This window comes from Garra rufa, chromosome 1 (assembly GCF_049309525.1).
Source record: "Garra rufa chromosome 1, GarRuf1.0, whole genome shotgun sequence".
NCBI classification, from domain to species: Eukaryota; Metazoa; Chordata; class Actinopteri; order Cypriniformes; family Cyprinidae; genus Garra; species Garra rufa.
The window spans coordinates 56,734,165-56,753,089 of NC_133361.1; the positions used below are offsets into that span (position 1 = coordinate 56,734,165).

Genomic DNA, 18,925 nt, shown 5'->3' on the forward strand with positions numbered 1-18,925 from the left:
TGCTCATCTGGACAAAGAAGAAGACTTCTGGTCTTTTGTTTTATGGTCAGATGAAACAAAAATTTAATTATTTGGCCACAATGATGTAGCCTTCGTTGGCGTAAAAAAGAAGAAGCCGTCAACCCTAAGAACACCATCTCCACTGTCAAACATGGTGGTGGGAACCTAATGTTTTGGGTGTGGTTTTCAGCCGGAGGACCAGGGAACCTAATCACAGTAAACAGCACCATGAAAAAGGAGCAATACATCAAAATTCTCAACAACAACATCAGGCAGTCTGCTGAGAAACTTGGCCTTGGGCACCAGTGGACATTTCAGCACGACAACGACCCAAAACACACAGCAAAAGTGGTGAAGAAATGGTTTGCAGACAAAAACATTAACGATTTGCAGTGGCCCAGCCAGAGTCCTGACTTAAATCCAATTGAGAATCTGTGGAGGGAGATAAAGATCAGGGTGATGGCAAGGAGACCCTACATCCTGAAAGAGTTGGAGCTCATCGCTAAAGATGAACGGGTAAAAATACCAGTGGAGACATGCAAAAAGCTGGTCAGCAATTATAGGAAGTGTTTGATTGCTCTAATAGCCAATAAAGGCTTTTCTATTGATTATTGAGAAGGGTATGAATCATTTTGGACATGCCACTTTTTTTTTCAAATGTAAATAAAAGACGAGTAATATTTTTTTTCCACAATGATGCCTCTTGTACATCGTCTTATTATCTTCCGGGAGACATCTGTGTCCTTTCTAATGAAAAAAAAAAACTTGCTGATTGAATAAAAGTAACTTTAAGTCAGAATTTGCCAGGGGTATGAATAATTTCGGGCTTGACTGTACATTCTCTCTCACACACACACACACACACACACACACACACACACACACACACACACACACACACACACACACACACACACACACACACACACACACAATTTGTCATTGTCCCATAACAAACCCTTGTTTACTGTAAAACGTTTGTGTATTAAAACCGACAAAAACATAGGCAAAAGTCAAAGGCTCAAAAAGGACTTTAATCCCATATATACACATTTATAAAAGAAAACAGAATATCCAGGTGTCATTACTATTTTTACAGTACGATACATTCAAGTATTTGACCAGATAGTCATGTCACATTTTCCCTCAACATCCTGTAGATTGCTCTGAACCAAAAGAAGCTGAACCGTTTACTCCATAATAACGTACATGTAGCTCCTATACTCCCATGCAAATGAGCTCGTAACATATTGTGAATGTATTAAGAAAGAGTCTTTCCGAACCCCTTCTTAATGAATATTTACAATTACATGTTGCCTTACGCCCAGCTTGATATTACTACAGATGCAGTTACAAAAAACGATTCCCAAATCATTCTCTCTATTAACATGTCTATTAACTATATTAGTGATCAGATTCATTGAGTCACACAAATAAACAAAGTCAAACCGAAAAAAATAAAGATAATTTCTACAAAGAGTGCTTTAATCTTTGGCAAAATTGTTTTGTTAAACAAAAAAGAAAGGCAGCTGACAAAAAGAATTAAAATCAACAAGACATTTTAATTTAAACACTGACTGTGCATTGAGTGTTTTACGTTGATACTGATTTTGTAGTTGTGAAAGATTAAAACTGTCTTTAATCATATTTCTCATCTACAGTTTCAGAGCGTACGTAGTGTACATTTAAATGATGTTGCATTGCTTAATAATTTATTGCATTTGTACCAAGACTTCTCTTCAATATTTGAGTTTAAGTAGCACAGCAACTACTTAAAGGAGTAGCTCACTTAAAGGAAATCGGTCTTCATTTACATTTTCATAAAACAAAAAAAGCTGAATTTCAGAAGAATCTTCGCACATCTCTTTTCCACACAACAAAATTCAAAACTACCACATCTGTTAAGCTCCAAAATGAACCACTATTAATCTAATTCCCTTTATTCGGAGACTTTTATGTTATATAATAGTTTTCTTTGACAATCAGAAATTTGGGTCAATTTAGGCCCCATCTTACAAATCTGTATTCAAAATGCTAAGTTTCGTTGGTTAACAACTAATGCTGTCAAACGATCGTGATTTTTCATAATTAATCACATTCAAAACACAAGTTTTTGTTTAAATAATGTGTTTTTACTGTATATATTTATTATTTATATATAAACACACATACAGCATATATTCTGAAAATATTTTATATTGTATTCCATATGTATTTACATGTATATATTTTTATTCATATAATTAATCTTATAAATTACATATATAAAACAACATTCTATATATATATATATATATATATATATATATATAGATAGATGCATGTGTGCGTATATTTATATATACATAATATATGTACACATATATTACATAGAAAAACTTTTTAAAGCGATTAATCATGATTATTCGTGATAATCATATCCGAAGTACAAGTTTTTGTTTACATAATGTGTGTATATGGAGTAATATATATATAAACACACATACAGCATATAGTCTGAAAATATTTTGTATATTGTATATTTTATTGCATATGTATTTACATGTATATATTTTTATTCATATATAATTTATAAATATACTAAACATATAAAACAACAATGCATGTGTGCGTTTATATATATATATATATATATATATATATATATATATATATATACATAATATAAACATATTACGTAAACTTTTTTGAAAGCGAATAATTGCGATTATTCGTTATTAATTGTATCCGAAATAGAAGCTATTGTTTGCATAATGTGTGTACAGTGTTTATTATACACACACACACACACACACACACACACACACACACAAATATAAATGGAAATGTGCGTTTATTACATAAACAAAAACTTTTCTGAAAGCGAATAATTGTGATTATTTGTGATTAATCGTATTCGAAGTACAAGTTTTTGTTTACATAATGTGTGTGTACCTTGTTAATTATATATAAATCAATGCATGTGTGCGTATATTTATATATACATAATATATGTACACATATATTACATAGTCAAACTTTTTTAAAGCGATTAATCGTGATTATTCGTGATTAATTGTCTCCAAAGTACAAGTTTTTGTTTACATAATGTGTATACACATACAGCATATATTATGAAAATATTTACATGTATTCGCATGTATATATTTTTATTCATATAATTAATATTATATATAAATAGTAAATATATCAGCACATTTTTTCTTAAATATATATCAATGCATGTGTGCGTATTTATATGTATATAATAAACGTACACATATTACGTAAACAAATTTTTTGGAAAGCGATTAATCACAATTAATCGTTTGAAAGTACTATTAACAACATTTAAAAAACACACAATGTCACTATGAACTGTCTTTGTGGTAAAACGAGCTGCATGAAGAGTCTTCAGAAAATTCACCCAACGGGTTTGGAACAACCTGAGGGTGAGTCCAATCTAATCGTGATTTGCTTCTTGCTTAATGTTCAAGAAAACAAGCATTGTTGGAAAGATAATTAGACCATAGTTCCAGGGTTTCTAGCATTGCATGGTATAATACTATGTGAAAACTTAAAAATGTGCACAAACCTTTTATTGCATTACAGCCTCTGATCCTTGATCCCATCTGAGGAGTAAACATACTTCAAGTGCAATTAACGAAGAGAGTCTATACAGCTGATTTGCTTGGAAAGGAGAATGGATATAGGAGACATCTTAAGCAAACCAAAGAGGAAAATGGCCATTGAAGATGGCTTTATAGATCTGCTCACTGAGGATGATGGCTGGAGATGAGATGGTAGTTCTGGCACTTCAGTCCTTCTAACTTTTCCCATCAGATACTGTCATAATCAGAGTCCCGTTGAATGCTGCCAACGCTAAACTCCACCACAAAGAAAGTAAGAGTGCCTAGGAAACCCGTCACCACTATGATGAGCAGCTGCCAGTGCAGGAGAAGGTAGTTGCTGTAGAAGAAGGCCACCGCAGCTGTGATGGACTGCAGAGACAACAGATTTGTGATAAAAAATTAGTTTTTTCCCGAAAGACATAAAACCATAAGAATATCAATATACTTATATCAAAGGAAGATTCAAACCTGTACAAATTTAAAGACAGCGAAAGCTGGCGCACTGTCTTCGCGGAACAAGAATCCCACAATGCTGATGAGCTGAGTGTTGAAGCAACTATCACCCAGACCCAGCAGGAAACTGCATATCAGCGCCACAGTCACGCTGACAAAACAAACCACAGAAGTGTTAACAAACAGCTAGAGTGTCCTTATGCGCATCCTTGTACTGTACTGTTGTCTCTTACCTGGGTTGGATGAAAGCTTTCATTTGTGTGCCTTCCTCTGGGGCCACGGGAGCATCACTGGCTATGTTGAGGAAGATGAGGAAGAATGCCACAATATGGGTAAACAGCCCCAAAAACACCACCGGGTTTCTGCCATAACGATTACACTTATCCAGGATCCCAAATGCTCCCCCTCCTGGTTAAACAGAGAACTGTTTATTACATTTGCCATGCTACATTGAACTGAAGCACTATAGTTGTAATGCACTGACTGACCAAGAATTTCACCAACACCGATCAAAATTCCAGAGAGGCCGATAAGACCCTTGGCGCTGTCTCCAAACTGAGTCATGGCTCCTAAACATGTCCCGTACACCCCACTGTAAAAGGTGAGCTCAAAACCTGGAAAGATAGGCAAACACATTGTCTGAACATTACGGATCAGTCTTCTACATGTATTAGAGCTGGCTGACCGACATGACTGTAAAATTACTGGGGCAGTAATAGGTTTAAAATACATAAACTTATCACTATAATGGTGCGTTCACAACAGACGCGACTTGCACGAATAAATCGTGCTATTCGCGCGTAGTTGGACGCTTGAACATTTGAGTTTACTCGCTTCATTCGCGCGGTTCTGTTTTGGGCCCTCTTCTTTTCATAATCTGCTTTTTTTTTTTATCTGGCATGATGCGAATTACCACTGCCACCACACAGATTATAATGTATATTATTAATATCATTATTAAACAAATTATTAGTGTCTAGAAGAACAAACCCCCTGCTACTAAAGGGGTCCCCCAGGATTCTGCTTTGGGCCATTGTTTTTTTTTAATAACCTGCCATCATGGGGTGAATTACCACTGCTTCCACACAGATTATAGCTCTAAATCTTTACTAGTAAATTACTGATAAATTACCATTAAGAGATCATGTGTGAACATGACCTTTTCAAAAATACCAGTAAGTTTGTTCTGGCAATTTTTCCTATATGAAAAGTTGTAACATTACCTGTAAATTACCGGTAATGTGCTATGTGAATGCAGAACAAGATTACCGGTATGAGCACGTATGAGCTCAGAACATGCTTACATAACACGTCTACTCTTGAACAATCATAACATTCAGACGCACATGACGCATTTGCTCCACGCTGTCTACAGAAATCAAAATAATGCCTAACGTCATGTAATGCGGTGTCTCTGTGCCAAAAGCAGCCGTATGAATGCGAATGTTTGACACAAAAATGATAACATCAACTAAAACACTGACCAGGTATGGCGCTCCATGTCTACAAACAGGACAACGGGAGGTGCAGCCATTTATCTGTCATTATGGTGTTAATTACCACTGCTACCACAGATTATATAGTGTATATTACTATTAAAGGTCCCATATTGTCAAAATCAAAATTTCCTGGCTTTTTTCATGATAACTGAGGTCTAGGGGCTATGTAACTACCATTTCAAGTTTCAAAACAGTCAATCCACAGTAAACTGTACACAGCCTGCTTAAAGTAGCTGTTCATTTTCACGAGCCGCTGTGACTTCCGTAACGATGTGACGTCCGATCTACTCAGTCACCGCCTTCAGTCACCACCCCGAGCACCAACCACCGTCCCACCCTCCTTTTGCCAAACCCAGACAATATCGTGTCCATTCCATTGCTAAGCAACAACAACACGAAAACAAGTCGAGAAAACCCTGTTCAGTTGATAGATGTCGAAACTACATTGTGAAAGAAAAATTCATTTATACCCTTTTGTGTGATTTTAGAAGCATTTAGTATTTCTTTAAATAGAGACACCCAGAGGGCAAAGAGGCATAAAAGGTAAAGAATGTCACCTAGATGAGGGAAAGCAGCTGGGGAAGCAAATGGGCACCTTTGGTGACCCAAAAGGTCTCTTAGAAGGTTTTCTATAGGTTGACTAGTATGCTAAAAAAGGAGTTTTCTTTGGTTCCTGGGGGATGGAGAGTTACAGGCTGTTTAAAGATATAACCTTGAGGACTAGGGAAGAGATATAAAAGTGGAGGAAACCCTCCCTTCTTTGTCACACTCTGCAGCAACCTGTATGACTGTCTGACCTTCTTTGCAAAGAATAAATCCTTACAAAAGACAATTGATTGAGTTTGTCTCTTATGCGATGAGAGTCGTTTGATTTTTTTGCCACGACAACATCATTGCACAGGCTCCAGAACAACGTGAATATAAGAGACCACTGGCACGTCAACTTCAGCCTCTTTCACACAGCGATTCCGGTAAATACACGGATAATGTGTCCCATGATTTGTTCCGAAGTTGTTTAATTTGGTTCATTCACAGCTGTTTTCCGGAATCTGTGCGTGCTTTACACACAAACAATAAAGACATGTGACATTTGGATGTGAGATGTAATGCGACGCGTACATTTAACTAAACTGAAACTAACCTGAACAAACTGTGCTTCAGCGCTGATAGTGAGGAGCTGGCTCTGCCTGATCGCCGCTTCATTCCACTTTGCACGTATTTTTTCGTCGTGAAGAGTTGCATGATAACGTGCATCATCACTACAACACTGCCTTTATGGCTCTGGCTTTTGTTCACACAGCGCTCGTTCCCGTAATTTTACAGAATCAGCGCGCTTTGTGAAAGGGGCTTTACTAAAGCAACAGTTATGTAGCTTACTGCATTCGGTGTTTGAAAAAGGAAAACCATTAATGATCATTCTGAAATATCCTGTTGAGTATCAGCAAAGACTACAGAATACCCAAGACATGTCACTCGTGTAGTTTTGAATGGTGAAAAATGCAACGCTCATTATGGCCGCGAAGCCCCGCCTTCTTGGTGAAAGAGCCAATCGTTGATTAGAAAAGTCAGCGCGTCACGTGGACTTTGGTATCAGCAAGCTAGGCTCTCTCTATGGCTCTGGGCTCGGCCAGAGCCATATAAAAAGAGAGTTGCGACACTCCCATAGGCTTCCATAGGAACTGAGGAATGCGGAAGTAAAGCGTGTCATGGAGCGGTCAATAGTTCCAAACAACCAATAGCTCCTCCATTGAAGTCCATTCATTTCAGCGCTTCTCAAGCACAGTCGCAAGTATATTGAAGAAATTACTGCATTTCTTTACATTTTAACGCATCAGTTGACCTCTCGAAAAACTGGCCAATAGTGGTGTTTTATGAAGCATGTTATAGTTAATGTTTATCGTTAAAAAATAAACAGTTAAACTGTAAATGCAGCTGGATAACGTGAGAAACACCGTAATAGCGACCATAACCAGATACTAGTAGTCATATTTTTATGTTTTTAGTCTTTCTGCAATCTTTCTCTCCCTGTAGGAGGTTGAATGAGTTTCAGTAAAGACTGCATTCAAGAAACACGATAAAAATGTATGCTGAATGCAATTCGTTGCCTTGTGTTTTTTTAAACATTATTTTCATATTTTCTATTATGTTAAATGCCATTTTTGCTTGCCTTTTATAATATTCACTTATGTTGTATATTTGAATATCATAAAACAAGAGTAAATTACTTTTTTTTAATTTAACATTAAATCATTAAATTGAAACATACTGTATAAAAAAAGAGTGTTTGATCATGTCCAAATACACATGCAGATGTATTTAACCTTAAATATTACACTAACTGTAATCTAAATACTATATTAGAAAATGTTATCTTTTAAATGGTCAGGATCATTATTGCACATATTAAGTACAAAAAACCTCCTCAAAATATTTACTAAATAGAATTTAACTATATATATTACAGTTATTTAATTGAATAAAAGTTACACTTAAGGTGTTTGGTCACATTTGACTGCCAAAGAGTATGAGAACATATTAATTATGTCTCTTTATCACTCCCCAGAATAAAATGCGATTGTAAAGCGTATTCAGAGAAGTTATCAATACACAATCAATGCACATTATGTGTTAATAATTACTCGAAATTGCTGCAAATATAGTAAAACTGCTGTCTATCGTATTTAACTCCATTCAAACACATTGACAGCGCGGAGCTGTTTGGAACTATTGAGAGCTCGGCGGCGAGATCAAAGCGTGTCGCAACTCTCTTTTTATATGGCTCTGGGCTCGGCTAAAGCATACATGACCGTATTTAACTGTGATTGGCCTGGCTGTGCGTCACTCAGAAAACAACAGGCCAATCAGAAGAGAGGCTCATGAATATTAATTAGATGGGCCAAAATCGACCTGTTTTTGACAGAGCTCCTAAAAAAGGAGCTGTAAAAATATATTGAGATTGGCACTTATACCGCAAATATATATTCTTAAGGACATCAACAACTAAAATAAACCTCCAGAAATGTGTACAATATGGGACCTTTAAATACATTATTAGCATCTAGAAGAATAAACCTATTTTCCTCTGAGAGACTGAACTTACCAGAGTACGCAAAGGGTATGCTCAGCAAAAGCATCTCTTTGGTCATAGCTAGCTGTATGGATTTCTCTGTTGAAATGAGATAACAGATTAATACACTTTAAAAGCACAATTTTAAATCTTTGAATATATATTTTTATATATTTTAACGGCACTTACTGAATGCCTCAATTGCCTGAGAGCACAGACTCTGGGATGCACTTAAAAGAGTAACAGGAATAGGAAACAATGCAATATGATTAAACTGTTCCAGAAAAATGTCTTGGCTTGCAGAAGTGCATAAAAATAAACACTTACTCCACAGAGCTACTATCAGAGATGTCTGCTGGTAGAAGTGACTCAGCGGCATCAGTAGGTGCAGGTTCTGGGTCTGGCCGCTGGATCAGGAAAAAAAGGAAGGTGCCCACCAGGCTGATGACCGTGAGTGTGATGAAAACCGTCTGCCGGTCCTTATCTGACACCAAGAAACAATGTTTTTCAGATTTTTTTTGACTTGAGACCTAAGTCAAACCATTTTAAATAATCAAACTATTTTTTAACCAGTAATTAAATTTACAATAAAAAAAAAAAAAAAACATTTTAATTGAGAGGCGATTTCCACTAAAGTTGCTGCCATTGATTATTCTATACAGTAAAACAAACTCACCTGTTATGTGACTCTTGCCATGCCAGGCAATATATATGTAGAGATTACCAAAGAATAAGCTGCGGATAAAAGACAATCATTGAATCCTTGCTCCTCATGTTGTCTTTTTCCTTTAACACATACTTAATGACAACAAGCAGGATGTACCTAAACTGCATCAATGCCCAAAATATTCCACTGTTTCTCCCAATGGTGGAATCTTTGGAGTTAATGGTGAGCAGATTTCCTTGGGCCGTCCAGAGCACTGCGAGACACAAAGTTAGCAGAACGTTTTAGAGAATGTGTGGCTTTATAATATGATTTCATAACTGAACTGATAATGATAATGATATCACACCTGCAGCGGCAATTCCGAGCAACACGGATAAAGTATAAAATGATGCGGTGTAAGGATGAATGAAAACAGCAATATAACCACTGAAAGAGAGAACAGATTACATCTTTTTAATAAATACTTTATAAGAAATACTGGGAAAATTACAAATTTATTACTAAATTACTACTACTATTACCAAATTAAATCCATTAGGCACTTACCTGTAAACAAGTCCACTAAAAAACAAAGACAACTGAGGTCCAATGACAGCTATCACTGAGGGCGCTATAAGGTTAGAGGCAGAGAATACGGCGTAGATAATCGCCATGCTAGAAGAGAAATATGAGAAGCATGTGTTAAGGATGGTATTTTAAATAAGGATGATCATAAAAGTAAATGCAACATTTCTGTTTAATTGTGTTTTATAAAAAAGCCAGTGAAAAATCATTTAATTGGTTATTACTTTTTACAGAAGGGAAAACAAGGGGCGGTTTTTCTCATAACTAAAAAATATGAATCTACCTTTAATATTGTGGCATTAAATTAACATGTGACAACAGTAATAATGCCACTCAAATACAGTTGAGGTCAAAAGTTTACATATACCTTGCAGAATCTGCAAAATGTTAATTATTTTACCAAAATAAGGGATCATAAAAAAGCATGTTTATTTTTTTTTTTTGTACTGACCGGAAGAAGATATTTCACATAAAAGACGTTTACACATAGTCCATTAGAGAAAATAATAGTTGAATTCATAAAAATGACCTGGTTTAAAAGTTTACATACACTTGATTCTAACACTGTGTTGTTACCTGAATGATCCACAGCTGTGTTTTAGTGATAGTTGTTCATGAGTCCCTTGTTTGTCCTGAACAGTTAAACTGCCTGCTGTTCTTCAGAATAATCCATCAGCTCCCACAAATTCTTTGGTTTTTCAGCATTTTTGTGTATTTGAACCCTTTCCAACAATGACTGTTTGATTTTGAGATCCATCTTTTCACACTGAGGACAACTGAGCGACTCATAAGCAACTATTACAGAAGGTTCAGACACTCACTGATGCTTCAGAAGGAAACACAGTGCATTAAGGGTGAAAAAATTTGAATTTTCAAGATCAGGGTAAATTTAACTTATTTTCTCTTCTGGGAGACATGTATCTTCTATAGCTTTTGAAGGGCAGTACTAAATGAAAAAAGTATATTTAGGCAAAATAAGAAAAATGTACACATCTTTACTTCAATTCTGTTCAAAAGTTTACACCCCTGACTCTTAATGTCGTTTTTCCTTCTGAACCTTCTGTAATAGTTGCATATGAGTCCTTAAGTTGTCCTCAGTGCGAAAAGATTGATCACAAAATCAAACAGTCATTGTTGGAAAGGGTTCAAATACACAAAAATGCTGGAAAACCAAAGAATTTGTGATAATGTATGTAAACTTCTGAACAGGGTAATTTTTTATAAATTCAACTATTATTTTCTCTTGTGGACTATATGTAAACGTCTTTTATGTTAAATATCTTCCTCAGGTCAGTCCTAAATAAAAAAAAATAACATGCATTTTGCATGATCCCTCTTATTTTTGTAAAATAATTAACATTTTGCAGATTCTGCAAGGTGTGTGTAAACTTTGGACTTCAACTGTATTTACATTGAGAACTATAAGATAAAATAAATTTCATTTAATCAAAGAAAAGAGAAAGTTACAGTCTGCTCTCTTACAATGGTTAGAGGCAACTGAAAGACACTAAATAATAATAATAATTAACAATAAAAAAATAACAATAACCAATATGTACACACCTCAAAACTATTTTTTTAAGATTTAAATATTAAAAAGTCATACAAATTATATTTAAAGACCACTGTTACAACACATTTTTATTTTCCCAACCAATTTTTTTTTTTCCGTCACAAAATAATAATATTAATAATTAAAAATAAAAGGGAACATAACAAAAAGTTATCTCTTTTTTTTTAAACAGCAAACTGATAACATTTATCAGGGGAAATAAACTAGAGTACTGAATACTAGTCATAGTTCACACGGTCACATGTCAACCGCATTCATTTCTCTCTCTCTCTTTTTTTTTGATAATAGTGCTTCTTTATTACATAACCATGGTCAACGTGATTACTGAGGTCAAAGAGAGATTCATTAGATTAGAGCTCAACATCAGATGACCCGATTTTCATCTTTAAACCAGCCATCATAGATCTCATTCAAAAAGGGTACAGAGGGCAAAACATGTCACATGACTTGAGGAGAAACAGAGCACAACTGGGATTCTGAAAGTAAAAATCCCATTCGTTGTGTATGTGTATGTGGACCTTTTACACTACACTTCAAAGAAAAATTCTGTATACTTACGAATGTCATTTGCATTTCTTATTATTTAAAATAACTCTGCATAGAATGCGTCAAGTACACAATCTCACAACTTTATATTTTTATAAATGTTTCTAACATTGTGCGTCATCTGGAAGCAGGCTGGCATTGAATTGAAGTGTTTTAAAAGACCTTTTAAAAAAAGCAAATAAGATCTGGCACCAAGGCCAAAATGAAAAGTGGGTGGCCACTATTTGTGCTCTATAAAAACTCTCGCTCTGAAGACAGAAGGAAGAAATGAAGTAAACGAATACCTTGTGTAGCCACTTCCATGAAACTCTGTACTGTTGAAACTCTTTATTACGGTTTGCTGAAAAAGTGAAAATGTTGGTTTGAATCCACACTTAGAAACCTAGACAAATCTGCTATGATAACACTGATCACATCATGCATTTGCAAATCTGAAAAAGCTCAAAACCTACTTCAATATTCCCGCAGGTGCCAAAGGCAGTGAACATAACCATGAACCCCAAGCCCAGGATTATGATGTTGAGCAGGGTCTTTCCTTCGGGACTCATGTTGGCTCTACAGTCTTTAGCTCGATGACAACCTGAGACTATTGAATACAAACGATTTAAAGTCAGGTGACACATGACACAACTGGTTAAAAACGTGACCAGGCTATATTTACCGTGTGCTGCATATGATCACTGCTTCCTCATGAGATCAAACAGCTCTGGAGGATATTTATTTATATCGAAACAGTTATTATACAACATGTGAGATGGGGGAAAAACATCTGTTTTATTGAATAATGTATTATTAATAAATTATTACTATCACTTCGGCTGCTCATTTGAGACCGAGTGCAATAGTAACGTTAAATGTGCTCAAAAAAAAAAAAACTTACCGACTAGTTGGGTGCGCTGATGTGAACAGCTAATTCATATTGTGCTAATTCACTCCTGTTTCGATATGGAAATTAACATTTTGTAAAGCTGTTAAACGTAAATATATATTCGTTTCCGACTTCTCAGAAAAGCTCTGCCTGTATCTGAACTCAAAAATGTCTGTCATGTGACATCTATCAGCTGACGGTGACGTCATGATTATCCTCCACGCACTGATTTGTGGGTAGTGTTGTTTTTCCATACGTCAGCGTTGAGATAAACCGGAAAAGTCGCTGTTGATAGATATTCGTTGAAAATGCATTAAACACGTATAGTTAGTACTTTGAATAAACTGTTTAAGTTAGAGATAATAAGGGATAAGGGTTTAAAAGTCACGTTTGAAGGTTGACTGTGCGTAATGTATGTTTAGAGCAAAAAGTTCATCTCAAAATATAGCCTTAACCCTATAAATTAAAAAAAATAAAATATAAAATATACACCCTAAAACTTATGCTATAGATTTTTTTCCCGACTGTATTTGCATTTTATTTTGGCCTTGTCTGTATCCAATTATATATCCAACAATCAAAATATTCAGTGTTCACTCTCCCTTTTAAGGGAAAATATACTTTTTGGATTGAATATTCTAAAGACGGTTTTATTTACGTGAGCCTGGACCAAAAAAGAAAAAAAAGAAAAACAGTCATAAGGGTCAATTTTGTACTTTTTTATGATTAGGCTAATACATCAAAGTTGAATAAATAAGCTTCCCGTTGATGTATGGTTTGTTAGGATAGGACAATGTTTGACCAAGATACAACTATTTAAAAAATCTGGAATCTAAGGGTGCAAAAAAGAAAATACAAAAATAAAAAATACTGAGAAAATCGTCTTGTTCAAAGTTGTTTAAATGAAGTTCTTAGCAACGCATATTACTAATTAAAGATTACGTTTTTATATATTTATGGTAGGAAATTTACAAAATATCTTCATGGAACATGATCTTTGGCATAAAAGAAAAAAAAACTATAAATTTGTCCCTTACAATGTATTGTAATAAATATACCCCACGCTATTTCAGACTAATTTTGTGGTCCAGGTCACATATTTTGACCAAATTCACATTTGCCTTTTATTATTTGATATTTAATGCCTGTTGTTTCATTTTTAGGATTTTTTAAATGTATCGTTTTTTTCCCATTTATTGATTGAAAGCTCTCCTGTCCCCTTGTTGAGAGAAATCGGGAGTAAGATGTTACTTTAGTTGTAGAATAAATGTAAACAGGCATCGATTAAACTCACAAAACATTAAATATTCCTCAGAATGAATAAAAACAGTGAAACTCAAGTTATACTATTTAGAATGACCCAAATAATTAAATATGTTAAATAATACAAATATCCTTTATGTATTTAATTCCATTTTATTAACCAGTGTCTTTGCTGCTGACCTTCAATGACCTCCAATTCAACCATACTAATAAGCAAAAATTACTAAAGATAACTTAACATTTGTTCTTCCTCTTTTTATTGCTGAAGAGTGTTGAACTTTCTTCTTCTGTGTTTTACTGTACAGACCGGTACGGAAGTGAATATACTTTTCCTTCACACTGAGGCTTTTGGTGTTAAAGGGCTTTAACATTTGCCAAAACAGAACTTTGTATATTCAAAACAAAAACAAACAAGCAACCCGTAATGCGTTACTTTTTTAGGGAGTAACGCAATATTGTAATGCATTGCTTTTAAAAGTAACTTTTTTCACAATGCTGTGTATGTTTATTCAATAAAAGCCCAGTGGACTACATTCTCTTCCGGGTTTAAAGCTTCTGAACGCGCCATTTTGGACACCATGCGCGTGCGTTGTGCTCCCATCAGCGGCAACTAGTGTTTGTGTTGGTGCTGGACTACGCGAATTGACTTGTGCAGAGCACAAACGAAGTGAATTCTTGACGTTTGAGGTACTTACGTTCACTAAAATGAGTTACGGTAGGTCTCCGCCCGCCATAGAGGGCATGACTTCGTTAAAAGTGGATAATTTAACGTACCGCACGTCGCCGGAAACGCTGCGGCGTGTCTTTGAAAAGTACGGCCGAGTTGGCGACGTTTATATTCCCAGAGATCGATACACAAAAGAGAGCCGAGGGTTCGCCTTCGTGCGCTTTCACGACAAGAGGGATGCCGAAGATGCGATGGACGCGATGGATGGAGCGAGTCTGGACGGGCGAGATCTCCGGGTTCAGATGGCTCGATATAGCAGACCGCCCGATTCCTACTACGGCGGGCGCCGCGGCGGAGGAGCCGCTGGAAGATACAGCGGACACAACAGCCGCCGCAGCAGCCGGAGGTAAAACAAGAACATGTCAAAGTAAATCTGTTGTCTTTGACAACATCGACTTGTTACGATAGCTGTGGGTTACCTGCTGAAAAAACCAGCGAATACCAGCCTAGGCTGGTTGGCTGGTCTTAGCTGGAAGTAGCTGGTTTTCTGGTCTCCCAGCCTGACCAGCTAAGACCAGCCTGGCCAGGCTGGAAAAGTGGCCAAAACCCCTCTAAAACCAGCCTGCCTTCCAGCTATGACCAGCTAAAACCAGCCAAACAGCCTAGGCTGGTTTTAGCTGGTTTTGTTAAGTAATGCAATTAGTGACTTTTTTAGGGAGTAACGCATTACTCCCTAAAAAAGTAACTGATTGCGTTACTTAGTTACTTTTTATGGAAAGTAATGCGTTACAATATTGTCTTACTCCCTAAAAAGTAACTAATTGTTACTTAGTTACTTTTTATGGGAAGTAATGCTTTACAATATTGTGTTACTCCCTAAAAAAGTAACTAATTGGGTTACTTTTTATGGAAAGTAATGTTACGTTACTTTTGCCTTACGTTTTCTCATCTGGGCTGGGATTGCTTGCATGTTTTTAATGTAAAATAGTTTGTGCCAATGTAATATTTAATTTATACATAAAAAGATTTGTTATTTTTAACATAATTAATTTTTGGAACAGAAGAGCTGTCAGTCAATTAATGGGAAAACAAAGTAACTAACGTTACTTATTTCAAAAAGTAAATTGTAAATTGAAAAATAAGGCATTACTTTACTAGTTACTTGGAAAAAGTAATTGAATTACGTAACTCGTACTTGTTAAGCATTACCCCCAACACTGGTTGTACGATATTTTTTCAAAGTGAAACTAAACTAATAAATAGAATATAAAACTCTGTTGCACACTCCAGAGCAGAAGGTGGCTGTTAAAAACCAAGAAGAAGAAAGCGAAACTAAGGGTGTGTTAGGTTTTCATAAAAGTTTGGGTACAGACAACAACATTGTCAAAAATATCCAAAAACTAAAAATGCTGTATTATGCATGCCAGACCAGTAGTTGGCAATGTCACTGTAAAGAAACATCATGTGTCTATGCATGCTCCTATAGATTAAAGATGTAAAATGCACATGTGTGACATCACAGTTTTTACAAATTACACTTTTTTTTTTTTTTTTTTTTACTTATGCTTTAAAACTTGTTTTTGAAAGTTTGCTTTTTCAGGCACCCAAAACGCCATTGTTGTGTAAATGAACAGCCTAAATGCATAAAGTTTTCCATTCAAGTTTAGAATTGTTGTGTAAACGCTCTCTAAAACGTCTAGTAGGTGTAGACAAGTCTCTTCAAATAGTGAGTCACTGATTCATTTATTCAACTGATTTCTTCAAAACGGCTCATTCATCAGTGGAACAAAGTAAGTGACTGCAGGTCTGTATTCAGTAATTCCTGATTTTTTTTTTCATCTTCACCCACAGTCCGAGACGTCAGAGACGCAGCCGTTCCAGAAGCAGGAGCCGCTCTCCTTCCCGCAGCCGTTCCCGTTACAGCAGGTCCCGTTCACGCTCCTATTCCCGCTCTCGCTCCAAGTCACACACTCCCCGCAAGAGGAAGTCCAAGTCTCCTTCCAGGTCTAGATCACGTTCACGATCCAAATCCAAGTCCAAGTCCAGGTCCAGAAGCCGCACACCTGGGTCGAACAGAGACTCCAAGTCCAGGTCGAGGTCTAAAAGCCAACCGAAGTCTGCTGAGGAAGCAGGACCTGCATCCTAAAACTCTTCATTGGTAAGAATGCATAACACCTACTTGTGCTCATATTCACTGGTATAATGTGCAGGAACACAGTTCAGACGCATTGCATTGCTAAAACTTTGACTTGCACAGCAGGTTTTAGTTCTGCTTTGAGAATGCTGTTGAACTCAATGTGGAATTGTTTCCTCCAAGCTGCTGAATCCAGTATGGCAATGTAAAAGCAGGGCTGTGTGGTGCAGTTTGAGCTGGTAGAGGTGTATGTGATCCAGATACCTGCTCCTGTTGGGGTTGCTTTGAAGCAGATGGGTGCTGAGGTACGTGTACGAGACTACAGACAGACAGTGTCTTGCCTCAGAAAAAGAGTAAAACACATACTTGCTGCCAACTTGCTCACAAGCCGGAAATGTGAATAAACGTAATTTGTTATGGGTAATTTTATATTATAGACATAGTATAAATTACCCTATTATGTATTTTATTTAAAAATGTGGCTAAACACACTACATAAATATATACATTGGTGCAAACTGCTGTCCCACAACCAAAAACACACATTTAAAAAGCATTTAAGATCTTAGATGTTTACTAAGATCCTTCTATTATCTATTGAAATACACAATAATATTTAAAATATTAGTAAGCTTAATATATACAACTACTGAAACAGTCATGACCGAAACATTTGGTTACGTTTCGGTAGTGACATCTTTTTGTTTTTTGTTATTCCAAAAAATTGGGATGTTTAGTTAAAAATAAAGTATACTAGCATTGTGTAACTTGGATATCATAAAATTTGCATACACATTTTATCTGAAAAAATGTTTTTTTTTTCCCCTCAAGACGTTTCCAACTTGAACCAATTCTGTAGAATTGCCCATATACATATTTTATATGTTTTATTACTTAAAAAATAAATTGTTTTACTAAATTATATAAAAATACTCTTTGAATGCAAAAGGATTTAACATTATGTAGCGCTAGTAAAACAAAATTGAAATTTAAAAACATTATGAATCAGACCAATATGATCATTCTGATTGGATAAGACACACATGAACCCATTATAAGCACGTGCGCTGAAGCCATACTGCCCAGCTCAGACGATACTGTCCGAAATCTCATGAAACTGGCTTGCGTAGTCGTTTTATTGTGATGCTGTTAACATTACATGCATTGCCTTTTTTAGTGTTTAAAGGGATGGTTCGGAGTAGAATTGACTTCATTGCAATGCACTCCGAAGCCCATCTAAATACCCCATCCGAAGTTTTTTTTACCTTAGTCAAACATTTATGGAGATATTAGAGTTTTTCGAATTGCTTGTTACAGGAGTGAATGGTACATGTGATGTATCTCGTAAATTGCACCACTAAACCTGCAAGTAATCTTACCAAACTTGTACAGTAGTGTAAATAGGTTATGTACTCACAAAACGCCGCATCAGAACATTTGTAAGTCTACCATGAGTGTTTTAAAAACACGTTTTACCCGAGAACTACTAGTCTCAAAAACTACAAATGGTGACACGTCGACGTCACGTCCCTGGTTTGAAAAAAGCACGTAAAAGTCCTCCTACAAGTTGACATGCGCACAGATGTAGTAGGAGGACTTTTACGTGCTTTTTTCAAACTAGGGAAGTGACGTTGACTTGTAGTTTCTGAGACTAGTAGTTCTCGGGTAAAACGTGTTTTTAAAACACTCATGGTGGACTTACAAATGTTCTGATGCAGCGTTTTGTGAGTACATAACCTATTTACACTACTGTACAAGTTTGGTAAGATTACTTGCACGTTTAGTGGTGCAATTTACGAGATACATCACATGTACCATTCACTCCTGTAACAAGCAATTCGAAAAACTCTAATATCTCCATAAATGTTCGACTAAGGTAAAAAAAACTTCGGATGGGGTATTTACTAGGGGTGGGGAAAAAAATCGATATTGCAATATATTGTTGTGCTCTCTGTTGCAATAAATAATCGATACACTAACGGCCAATATCGATATTTTATTACAACACAAAAT

The 18,925-nt window shown here is 35.9% G+C and overlaps 2 protein-coding genes across 3 annotated transcripts in view; one reads left to right on the forward strand and one right to left on the reverse strand.

Moving 5' to 3' along the window:
* Positions 1–1,013: 1,013 nt before the first annotated feature.
* On the reverse strand, positions 1,014–13,009 carry mfsd11 (major facilitator superfamily domain containing 11). Its single transcript, XM_073834020.1, has 15 exons — positions 12,861–13,009; positions 12,642–12,686; positions 12,433–12,566; positions 12,265–12,320; positions 9,844–9,951; positions 9,644–9,723; positions 9,454–9,550; positions 9,307–9,365; positions 8,958–9,114; positions 8,820–8,860; positions 8,664–8,729; positions 4,553–4,678; positions 4,298–4,472; positions 4,080–4,215; positions 1,014–3,980 (listed from the first exon to the last, which is right to left on the reverse strand). Exons 3-15 carry the CDS (start codon positions 12,526–12,528, stop codon positions 3,819–3,821), a joined length of 1,359 nt encoding a protein of 452 aa, XP_073690121.1. The 5' UTR covers positions 12,529–12,566; positions 12,642–12,686; positions 12,861–13,009; the 3' UTR covers positions 1,014–3,818.
* A 1,689-nt stretch (positions 13,010–14,698) lies between these two features.
* The window catches only part of srsf2b (serine and arginine rich splicing factor 2b), a 5,853-nt gene continuing 1,626 nt past the window's right edge, over positions 14,699–18,925 (forward strand). Inside the window, exons 1-3 of one of the 2 annotated variants that reach the window (XR_012355742.1) lie at positions 14,699–15,184; positions 16,630–16,936; positions 17,096–17,217. Coding sequence is in view for 1 of the 2 variants with exons in the window: in XM_073843133.1 (XP_073699234.1) it covers positions 14,817–15,184; positions 16,630–16,924 (663 nt within the window). In the remaining variant the exon portion in view is untranslated. The remainder of the gene's footprint in view (positions 15,185–16,629; positions 16,937–17,095; positions 17,218–18,925) is intronic. The other variant, XM_073843133.1, reaches the window with a different exon arrangement.